The 12,198-nt window shown below is 40.2% G+C and overlaps 1 protein-coding gene across 3 annotated transcripts in view; it reads right to left on the bottom strand.

Moving 5' to 3' along the window:
• The window catches only part of ANO6 (anoctamin 6), a 179,545-nt gene that overhangs the window by 20,347 nt on the left and 147,000 nt on the right, over positions 1-12,198 (bottom strand). For all 3 annotated transcript variants that reach the window (XM_073619954.1, XM_073619955.1, XM_073619953.1), the window contains exons 11-16: positions 10,574-10,719; positions 10,376-10,453; positions 8,280-8,505; positions 3,617-3,786; positions 3,383-3,480; positions 310-437 (exon numbers count right to left, since the gene is read on the bottom strand). In XM_073619954.1, coding sequence (XP_073476055.1) covers positions 310-437; positions 3,383-3,480; positions 3,617-3,786; positions 8,280-8,505; positions 10,376-10,453; positions 10,574-10,719 — 846 coding nt within the window. The remainder of the gene's footprint in view (positions 1-309; positions 438-3,382; positions 3,481-3,616; positions 3,787-8,279; positions 8,506-10,375; positions 10,454-10,573; positions 10,720-12,198) is intronic.

Raw genomic sequence — 12,198 nt, 5'->3', positions numbered from 1 at the left:
ACAAGCACAGGAGAAAAAGTCGGGGGCAGAATGATAGTTGGAGGGAGGGCACAGGGAAAGAGAGTTGAAGAGCCGGAAAGGAAGAGATAAAAAGAATAAAAGAAATGGAGGGAGGGACAGAGAAGGAGAAAAAGAAAGTTAGGAGAGAGGCAGTGGAACAGGGGAGCAAAGGGAATCAAAAGATGTGGGTATAAAAAAAAAAAAAAAAAAAAAAAAAACACATTACTACCATGGGTAAACATATTAATTTAGAAGCTCTTTATTCAACACTTATTGGTATGAACATTAGAAATATAATACAGAATTTACCCATCTCAAGATATTCATAGAACAATCCCAATTGTCCATTAGGTTGTAAATGGTAATCCTGTTCCCATCTTGGCTTAATTGTTTCTATTCCCGAAGAACGAAATCGTGCAATAAGGTTTTTTATCCAGCTAGTAAATAAGAAAAAAATACACTGAAAATATATTCTTTAAGAATTATTTTCCATATTATGCATTTAATAAAACACATGTAGGGGTCTTCTGCCCTCTGCTGTCTGTATTCGCAAATAAGTTTGCTTGTAATTACCAGAGTTAGTGGGTTACAGACAGGCACTTCATGTCCCAGCTATCTGGGTCAGAAACCCCTGATTGGGGGATTGTAATGTTATATAAAGGGGCGTTTCCATGAAGTAGACACAGAGAACTGAAACACACACAGGAGCTGCTGTTGCATTTCACTCAGACCAGACGCAGAGGCTATTATGCAAGTATTCCTATGATATAATAATTTAATGGGCAGCACAGTGCTGTAGTGGTTAGCACTTTCACCTAGCAGCAATAGGGTCGCTGGTTCAAATCCCGACCATGACACCATCTGCCTGGAGTTTGCATGTTCTCCCTGTGCCTGCGTGGGTGTCCTCCGGGTACTCTGGTTTCCTCCAACACTCCAAAGACCTGCTGGTAGGTTATTCGGGTCCTGTCTATAAATTGGACCTAGTATGTGTATGTGTTTGTAAGCATGTCGGGACCCTGCGGGGTAAAGGACCGCTCTATATATAAGTTGCAACTCAACTCATCTCTCAACTGCAGCTGCCCATAACTTCTTGAGTGAGTTTCTGAATCCTTGTGACAGATTTATCTCTGTACTATTATTATCTCACATGCACAGTGCTAGATGTGTAAAGCCGTCAACTGAAATTCGATCCATGTATGGGCAGGCTGATTGTACGCAAATCGATCAATTTGGGTACAACCAGCATGTTGGATTTTTCTACATAGGATTACTGCCAGCGGCAATAGCCGCTAGCAGAATCCATTGTATTCTGACAGCTGGGAAGGCTCCCCACGCCCCCCGCTGGCAGACTACAATAGCATTGTGGGAGGCATTCCCCATCAACACATTTAGTCGAATGATTTTCTTTCATTCTACCAGTGGTGGAAGGAAACCTGGAAGCGCTGTTGCACCGTGTGCTCCACAGGCCAGATCTGACGACATCGGAAGGCAGGACCAGGAAATCCACCCAACACTCTCTTAGGGATGATCAGAGGAGGGGCGTAACATGCTGGCGGAATTTCTGGTGACATCACATGTGACCTGTGGAGCGCACTCCACAGCGGCGCTTCCAGGTTTACATAATTTACCTGCACACAACTGTGTTTTACCAAGTGAGTGCAATGCTGTATATTAGTTTTTAATAATTGCTACACTTTTGTCCACATATATGGCAGAGTCCTATGCAGACTGATATATTGTAGATGGAAGCATAAGAGCATAAGAGTGAACAGAGCAAGAGGCCAAGGAGCCTAGATGTGTGCTTGAGAGGAAGCACATCTCTAATGCTGGTTTGATTCATCTATAATGCCTGCTTGACTCTTTTTGCTGCCAGCAGAGCGTTAAATCCCTCCAGTGAGTGTGGGAGCACAAAGCACTAGGAGATGAAAAGTGGAAGCGGTTGAATGAAATATAAATGCACACACTGGCGGATGGTGCTAAATATTTGGAGGGAGGGTGCTGGCAAACTAACGTCATCCACCCCCGCGGGAGACGAATGGCAGACAGGAAGCGGCGATCGCCATGAGCCCACCAATGACCCCACCGGGCGTTAGATGAACGAGAAGACAGCGGCGGAGACTCACCTTAACATAGGGGGCAGGGGGAACGAAGAGCCGGGCCATTCTCCTCTCCGTTCTCCTCCAGGCTGAACAGGATGTGTGTCCTGAGATGTGATTGGCCAGTGTGTCCTAAGATTCCCTGGCCAATCGGGTCTCAGGAGCTGCTTCCTGATTGGCCAGGAGGGGAATCAGGAAGACAATAGCGAATATTAATTCGCTATTGTCACACAAGTGGGTGGGCTTGGGACGCAGTGCTCTGTGCCCCATTCCACCCTTTTTTGAAGCCAATTAAAGCCTCAGGCTCTAATCATGTGCTTAAAAAAAAAACCATTGGAATAGATGCTTCTGGCACTATATATATATATATATATATATATATATATATATATATATATATATATAGACTCTTTGTATTTAAGATTAATGTTCATATAATTTTTAAGAGCTGCTGTCTGAGAAAGGCCATTAGAATGATCACAGTTTTGGGTATAGGTGGAGTACATAGCGTAGGTGATTTTAGTTTATACAGAGTTATGCCGTGTACACACGGGTGGACTAAAGTCTGTTAGTTTGAACGTGATGACGTACGACCGGACCAGAATAAGGAAGTTCATAGCCAGTAGCCAATCACTGCCCTTGCGTCCTTTTTTGTCCGTCGGACTAGTATACAGACAAACTGATTTTTCGATCGGACTCAAATCTGTCTGAAAGATTTGAAACATGTTCTAAATCTAAAGTCCAATGCAGGTCCGATGAAGCCCACACACGGCCGGATTGTCTGACAGATTCGTCCCGTCGGACCAGTCCGGTTGAAAAGTCTGCCCGTGTGTACATGACATAAGTGTACCCTCATTTAAAATTCTTCAGAGTACCGTGGAGTGTACCGGAGCTTGCTCCAAGCAAACACCAAGAAAGGTAAGAAAAAACTTTTTTGAAAATTATTTTTAGGCATGCTGTGTAAATGGGAGCATAACATATAGTGGTGTTTTCTTAAATTTGACTGCAAAAGTAGAACTGCAATTTAAGCCAGTGAAAAAGGCAGACCTATTGTGCTTCCTGTTGCCGCTGCATCCTATTCACGCACACTACACCATGAGAAGAAACATGCACATTAGAATTATATGACAAGGGGCTGTAGTGCAGTCATAAAACACATTAGGGGGGTTTTAAACTGTGGCTGTATATGGTGTGTAAAAGCATAGTTGCAGGTAAATTAGGTAGTAGACTTGCTATATTTTGCTAGCTTCCGTTATGCGTTTTTTATTATTAGTAAAGGGGCTTACGGTACAAGAATTTCTTGAATGTTATTCCATATAGCTTTGCCTCCCATTATAATTGTCAGTTGTGTTGTAAGTTCAAGAAGACATCCACCAGGATCACACTGGAAAAAAAAATTAAAGTCAAGAAACATTAAGATTTTAGTGGTGATTTTTTTGTGATCTTGAACAGTTACTGAGACAGAAAATTAATTGATGCAGTTGAAAACCCAGTAATATCAGTGAATAAAAATAGCTTACCTCTTCGTTACGGTATCTTCCAAACCAATACACTGGATCTCCAGGGTAGCCAACAAATTTTCCCTTAAAGAAGGCAATGTAGAAACAAGAAGAGTAGTAGTTGACAAACTGGAATAGAAACATCTTGGTGGTAAGGCTGTTTTCATAATCTGTCTTTGTCCTTGGAAGTTCTTAAAAAGGAAATAGCAGATCAGAGCACCAATCTAGTCAAGCATGAACATTCTGCTATTATGCAGACTTAAAGTGATACTAAAACACACACTTCAATACTGGGCACTTCCCCCCTTCCCGCCCAGACCAATTTTCAGCTTTCAACGTTGTTGCATTTTGAATGACAATTGCGTGTCCATGCAACACTGTACCCAAACAAAATTTTTATAATTTTTTCCCACAAATAGAGCTTTCTTTTGGTGGTATTTGATCACCTCTGGGGTTTTTATTGTTTGCACTACAAATAAAAATACCAAAAATTGTGAAAAAAAAATAGTTTTTGTTTCTGTTACAAAACGTTGTAAATAAGTAAGCTTTCTCCTTCACTGATTGGCACTGATAAGGCTGCACTGATGGGCAATGATAGGTGGCACTTATGACCACTGTTAGGCAGCACTGATCTGGGGGCACTGGCAGGCATAACTGATGGGCACTGAGTGCCATCCCTATTGGGCATTGATTGGCATACATGGTGGTTCTGGGTGGGCATCCTCGGGGGGGTGTTGCACTGATAATCAATAAGCACAGACCCCCCCCCCCCGTCAGAGCTGCCGATCAGCTCTCCTCTACTCGCATCTGGCAGTGCGAGTGGAGGAAATGCCAATAAATGGCTCTTGCCATTTACACTGATCAGCTGCGATTGGACACAGCTGATCACGTGGTAAAGAGCCTACGTCAGAGGCTCTTTACCTCGATCGGAGATGCGGTGTGTCAGACTTACACACCACCGATTGCCATGCTGCGCACAATTGCGGCTTATCCTGCTGGACCTCATATGATGCCCAGTCAGGATAACTGAACCACTTCCCGGCTGTCATTCTGCATACGGCGGGCGGGAAGTGGTTGATTTACATTGTCCCTTCTATTTTTGTAGGTGGATGATGCCACTAATTTTTTTAATTAAAAAAAATTAAGTACCTTTTTCCTAATCGATCTACAGCTGTCACATGACCCAGACCTTTTTCCAACCTGTCTGCAGGAAAACATAAGCAGGAGGAGCTTTTAGCCCTCTGCTACTGGTCACAGGTTCAAAAAAACAGCCTTTGGAATACAGAGTAAAAATAAAAAAATAATATCAAACTGTTTTAAATTGTCATACAAATACATATTTGAAATCAAATCTTTATTATTTTGCGGAAAATAACATGGTGTGGGCGGATTTTTGCCAGTCACAGGTTGTCACGCCCCTCAAGCCTTTGTCTTAGAATAGCAGGAAGGTGAAGCCACCATTAATCGACATGCAATATCCTGCCCCCATTGTGTTTAGCTGGTTAGTGGGCATGAAGGAGGAGGGAGTGTGCTGTCATTTAGCACTGTGTATACACCCACATGTGTGACTTTATAGTCACAAGGGCTGCTCAGATGTGATTAGGAGGAAATGCTCAGCATAGAAACTCACTGAAAATTGAGCATGTGCAGAGTTGCCACCACAGCTGCAAAGTCCCTAGCTGAATTGGGGAAATGAGCAGGTTTTGTTTACAGAATACAGAAAACAAATCTAATAGTGACTGAGCGAGTATAAACAGCATGTACTACACCATTTATTGATAGTCTTTTATGATGTGGGTTTAGTGACACTTTAACTACCCCTGCCTGATAAATGGTTCTGATTTTTATACTAAATCGCCATTGTTGCCCTGCTCATTAGGGATTAAATAAGCTAGAAAAAATGGAAGTCAGAGAGATCACTGTTTCAAGCACCTCCCTTTCTTTGAGCCCCCCCTGCAGCCACTGATGAGAGGAAGGCTGCATAGTAAACAATTGTGTCAAAGCCAAAACTGTGAGAAACTTGCTGAATCTGCCTACATTTCATAGTATGCATAGTATGAAACTTAAATTGAATAAATTTAAATCCAGTGTAAAGCTCCATTCACACTAGTGCGTTTTTTGATGCATTTTGCATTTTGCAGAAATGCACGGGAATTTTTTAACATGGGTTCCTATGGAACATGTTCACAGCAATGCCTTTTTGTTTCTCTGCATTTTTGGAAAGGGTCGGGGACTTTTTTTCATGCAAAAAGCAGCGTTTTGCATGTAATGGATTTCAATGGACAAGCATCAAAAACGCAAGTGCACCGTTTTTGCAGCGTTTTTGATGCGTTTTTGATGCGTTTTTGCCGTTTTGTTTTTTTTCTTTATTTTTTTTTAATTTTTTTTTAGACTGTAAAAAAAAACTGTAAAAAAAAAAAAAAAAAAAAAACGCAAAACGCAAATCGCGGCAAAAACGCCGCAAAAACGCTGCTCAAAAACGTGGCAAGCATGAAAAAAAAACCTCCAAAAACGCTCAAAAGCAACATGCATAGGTGTGAATCGAGCCTAATTACTCACCTTAGCATTTTTTTATGTATAGTATTAACAACTGATGTACTTTGCTTCCTGGAGCTAATCTAATATATCTACCTTATATACCTCCCTAATGTTTGTATACCTAAAATTTAATACAAATGGCATATTTTCAAAATCTTATTAAAAAGTCAGTTTGTTCAAAAGTTAAATTTACATTATACAGAGGGGACGGAAAGTATTCAGACCCCTTTAAATTTTTCACTCTTTGTTATATTGCAGCCATTTGCTAAAATCACCTTACAGCTCACAGTGTAAGGTTCCTAAGAGAACAGTGGCCTCCATAATCCTTAAATGGAAGACGTTTGGGACGACCAGAATCCTTCCTAGAGAGCTGGCCGTCCGGCCAAACTGAGCTATCGGGGGAGAAGAGCCTTGGTGAGAGAGGTAAAGAAGAACCCAAAGATCACTGTGGCTGAGCTCCAGAGATGCAGTCGGGAGATGGGAGAAAGTTGTAGAAAGTCAACCATCACTGCAGCCCTCCACCAGTCGGAGCTTTATGGCAGAGTGGCCCGACGGAAGCCTCTCCTCAGTGCAAGACACATGAAAGCCCGCATGGAGTTGCTAAAAAGCACCTGAAGGACTCCAAGATGGTGAGAAAGAAGATTCTCTGGTCTGATGAGACCAAGATAGAACTTTTTGGCCTTAATTCTAAGCGGTATGTGTGGAGAAAACCAGGCACTTCTCATCACCTATCCAATACAGTCCCAACAGTGAAGCATGGTGGCAGCATCATGCTGTGGGGGCGTTTTTTTTAGCTGCAGGGACAGGATGACTGGTTGCAATCGAGGGAAAGATGAATGCGGCCAAGTACAGGGATATCCTGGATGAAAAACCTTCTCCAGAGTGCTCAGGACCTTAGACTGGGCCGAGGGTTTACCTTCCAACAAGACAATGACCCTAAGCACACAGTTAAAATAACGAAGGAATGGCTTCACAACAACTTTGTGACTGTTCTTGAATGGCCCAGCCAGAGCCCTGACTTAAACCCAATTTAGCATCTCTGGAGAGACCTTTAAAATGGCTGTCCACCAACGTTTACCATCCAACCTGACAGAACTGGAGAGGATCTGCAAGGAGGAATGGCAGAGGATCCCCAAATCCAGGTGTGAAAAACTTGTTGCATCTTTCCCAAAAAGACTCATGGCTGTATTAGATCAAAAGGGTGCTTCTACTAAATACTGAGCAAAGGGTCTGAATACTTAGGACCATGTGATATTTCAGTTTTTCTTTTTTAATAAATCTGCAAAAATGTCAACAATTCTGTGTTTTTCTGTCAATATGGGGTGCTGTGTGTACATTAATGAGGAAAAAATGAACATAAATGATTTTAGCAAATGGCTGCAATATAACAAAGAGTGAAAAATTTAAGGGGGTCTGAATACTTTCCGTCCCCACTGTATATAGAGTCAGGTGGATTGGTTAGCCACTGGCTTCTTACATATCTTGAGCAATCCAATGTGTGTTTTGCATAGCCCTGATAAAAGCCTGCACAATAAAATAGCACATTTCCCCTTCAAATCAACAGATATTTTATTGACTGGTTGTAGAGACGCATGGAACAGGCTCTGAAATGAAACAGTTAGAAGGGTAACTCCTTACCCCAAGCTAAACCTTGGCCATGAAAACCAAATACATAATTGAAACGTACAGTATTTATGTGAACTATTTCACCAGCCACGTTATATCAAGAGGGTTACAGTGCTGTTTAGAGACTGTAGATCCCAAGTTTCCTGTGCACCTCCACAACTTCAACCTGCTCACTGGACTTCAATTGAGCACCAACTCCCCACTGACTAAATCCTTAATGTGCTCTCTCCATCTTATAAACCAAATTACTTTTCTTGTAAGCCGAATTGCCTTCTCCTCCACCCTAGTGCCTAGAATATGTTAAGATGGCAGAATTGTGCAACAGAGTCGGATTTCCTTAGCACAGACCTATGCTTGCACTTCTACTCTCAGACAGCTTTCTGATAAGCACAATATCATGGGAAGTTAATATAAGGGAATATTTCCAGAAATTACTGTTTTTGGTTTTAAAACAGTTTGAATAAAATAAGTTCATCCTCTATTGGCTTTTTAGTCATTAAAAAAGGATTGTGAGTCTCACCAAAATCTGTGATCATTATTGCCACTTTCTCGTAGAGTATATTCAATAGCATGATAATGATGAAGCTGATGATTGATGCCGTGATAGTGGTGGCCGCCTGTGGAGTCAGGTATTTCTGGATAGCCTCTTTTCCACTAATGTTTCTTGGTAAGGTTGCAGAAAATACCAGGAAAACAGAAAGTCGATACACAATAATTCCAACTACTGATACAACGATCAACATAATCTGTGAAAATGCATACAAAGCATTATAGTAATAGCAATGTGTAATATTATAATTACAGAAAATTAGACAATTCCTAAAATTCTGGAAGGACTTGTTGGCTTTTCTTTGCTTTAAATGGGTTTTGCATTACTATATGTATCTATGGGAAAGCAAAATCTGCTTGAAGCAGGTCCAATGCAGTGCAAGAAAAGGTCACCTGCAAGCCAAATGAAACGGTCAGAAAATTCTGCATGATCTCAGAAGTGTCTCAAACGGATGCCAATGACAAGCCCATAGCCGATCAACACAGGGCTAAAAGAAAACTTTGATATTGTGAAGGAAGATCAGGAATGAAGTAACTAAAAGAGACCAGAGCAACAGAGTTTACCTATTCCTGTTTATCTAGAACTAATGCCTATAAAGAGGATTATGAAGAGACCCAAGTGTTAAACCAATTAATTATACAGGATATACATTCCATTTATATGAATTTATATTCAAAGTAAAATGTATTTTATGGTTGTACAATGAAATGAAGAAAAAAAATTAAAAATCAGCCTACGCTGTAGTGTAAGAGAAAAACAGCTGCTTGGTTGGCATCAGTACCTAGCTGAAGAAGTTTCCTTTATTTTACACCAAAGTCCAATGTTAGAGGTACATTTACATCAACTTTTGTCCCTCACTACAAAAACAGCAAATTTTGAGCTTTGAAATATTAAAGTGCATATATAGCCAACACTTTTTTCTTGGACAGAGAAGATAGGGATAGATTATCACACCTGTTGGGTTTTTATTGTAGTCTATGTCATCAATGGGTAGAAACACATTTCTATTTGTCCTGTGACCAGTGTCCCCAGAAATGAAAATGATATGAATTACAAAATTTTGAGCCGACACCAGAACGAGAGGTGGGATGAAAGGGGAAATCTTCCAGTGACAATAGTCTAACGGAGGATTACGGAGAAATGAAGAAAAATCCTGGATGGCCCGCACTCAGTGAAAAAGAAGGCACCTTTATTGTGACAAAAAAATACCAAAACAGGTCACATAAAAAGTGGATGTTACAGGACAGCAGGTAACGCGTTTCACATCTACTGATGCTTACTCATAGCTAAGAGTAAGCATCAGTAGATGTGAAACGCGTTAGCTGCTGTCCTGTAACATCCACTTTTTATGTGACCCGTTTTGGTATTTTTTTGTCACAATGAAGGTGCCTTCTTTTTCACTGAGTGTGGCCGTCCAGGATTTTTCTTAATTTCTCCATACTTTGTGCAGAGCCGACACCTGTGAGGCTAAATTAGGTGTCTATTCCTATCCAGGTGTGGCGATCCTGGGAGCGGCTTTTCCCTTTTGATTTGTCTAACGGGGGATCACCATAACTTTTTAGACATCTTCTGTAACTTCCCACTGTGTCTGTGTGACAGGAATTAAAGGTAAATTTCCTCAACAGGACTCAGACAGCACAAAAACCGACAGGGCTTTTAACTTTACTCTATGCAAAACCTAAAAAATAAAAAGGTTTTGGGCTTACATATGCGCCAAGAATTAGTTAAATATTTTTAAACATAAAACTTGTTCGTCCTACAGAAAGTATTTTTTTACATAGCCTGCTGTGTATGCCTTTTTTACTGTATTTCTGATCCTTTTCAATAAAAATAACTGAAGTGGAACAATTAAAACTAATTATATTCAGTAATATTAAATAAGAGGATGATAGCGAAGATGATGCTGTGAAAAGTCAGTTAATGCCCCAGGAGGGGCAGAAACAATGTTGCCCTTTACGCAAGCTGAGTTCTCCATGCTAAAAATAAAATAACATACAGTAACTGTAACCTGTACGATACATAAGACAAAGTCAATCCCCAAAAAGCTGTTTAAGAAAATGTGTTACCCAGAAAAAAACGGCACTTGTACAGAAGGTCATCCTCATGCATTTTCCACAGGTTGTATAAGGCACATGTTCTTCTTGCTAAATATAGGTGAAGAATAAAAAATACAGTTTTATTATAAAAAAAAAAAAAAAAAAAAAACAAAAAAAAACAAACATCTTTTCCGCCAGCAGTTAGAGCAGTAAATATACAACATTTACCTGAGAAATTGGATTCACAACTACATGAGTACACTTTGCTTCATATTCAGGACGAGGCTGTTCTTCTTGTTCTAAAAACTCAACTGTGTCCCATTCATACTCGAGCTCGGCTTGTCGGCGCTTCCAAAACTCAAGGAACAAGGTAACTGTAAACACCAGAACACACAATAATGATATGATACTTCTCTTAAATCCAATTTTAAAATTTTTCCAGGCTACCATTCACCTTGAAGCATGTGAACATTTTTAAATCATATTAGCTTTTTTATTATATACAAGTAAATGGAGTTTTTACATTCAACCTTAAAGAGATGTCATGAAAGGTCCCACAAGCTCTAAGCTTATTCTAAATATTTCAAACAATCTGCAGATAGATTTATATCACAGCAGGCATCCACCAATCCCATACTTTTCTAGGTCGCTTATAACTAGCTTCAGCTTCCAGAGGTAAAAATTTGTAGGAGCTCATTTAAAAGGTGATAATGGAAATAACTTTAGATGTTTTTGTCTGTTAATTTTCTTTATCTATGTTTTCTGGCATTCAACTGAAGACATATTCTGCATAGAAATACATGTATAAGCTATCCTCTGATTCCCTTTGGGACTTTAAAGGCAACAAAAAAAAAAATTAAATTTCTTGACAACTTGCTGGGTGCTACACTTCTATTCTTGCTCTCTACCAATTAGTTGGGTCCCTGAGATTCCTTGTGGGCCCTCACAGGGCGCCCTAAGCTGCATCTGCATCTTGTGGTCCAGAGGGAAGATCTTCTTCCTTTAATGAGTTCCAGTGGATGTTGAATAGCGATATATGCTTTGAGTGAGTTAAACACCTATGGATAAGTTTTCCTAACCTTGGAATTTCCATTATACAGGCGGTCCCCGGGTTACAAACATCCGACTTACAAACGACTCCTACTTACAAATGGAAGGAGACAATAAGAAGCGAGAGTAAATCTACCCCTAGGAAGGGAAATTCACTCCTGTACGCATTATCATGGGGAAAAGGTGTCTCCACTGAAGCTTTATCACCAATCCTTGTTTCCACAACAACCCAAAATTTTCAAAATCCAATTGTCATAGGGACATAAAGTGAGGTGAAATCTTCTGAACAGGGGCACAGACAGCAAAACAAATGTTACAGAGGTGTTAACCCTTCCCTATGCTATCCAAAAAAACGTAAAAAATTTTTTTTTTTGGCTGGAGCTACACATAAAAAATGTACTTGTTCCGACTTACAAATTCGACTTAAGAACAAACCCTATCTTGTATGTAACCCAGAGACCGCCTGCATATGGATGATGGTTATGATCTCGTGTATGTTTTTTTATGTTTTTTAATAGAGATGCCATTTGGCCGTGCCCCAAGAAGATTGATACTGCCTCGATTGAAATGCATTGGGCGGCTTTTTTGAATACTATGAGAAATTATATTGCACATATATTACTACGTATGAGTTAGGCATGTTGGCAGTTACTTATGTCGCTTTATAAACCTGCTGTCACTGAAACCATGGGTTTTGAATATCTATGTGCAATAGGATTAATTATTAATAAAGTTTGTTAATATTTGCATATATTTGTAATCCTTTTTTGAATTATTTTTGCTGCCTTGAAAGTCCCAAGTGG

The sequence above is a fragment of the Aquarana catesbeiana genome, linkage group LG03 (genome assembly GCF_042186555.1).
Source record: "Aquarana catesbeiana isolate 2022-GZ linkage group LG03, ASM4218655v1, whole genome shotgun sequence".
Lineage (NCBI taxonomy): Eukaryota > Metazoa > Chordata > Amphibia > Anura > Ranidae > Aquarana > Aquarana catesbeiana.
The sequence above is the reverse complement of the archived record's forward strand: the minus strand, read 5'-3'. Positions and strand labels throughout refer to the sequence as shown.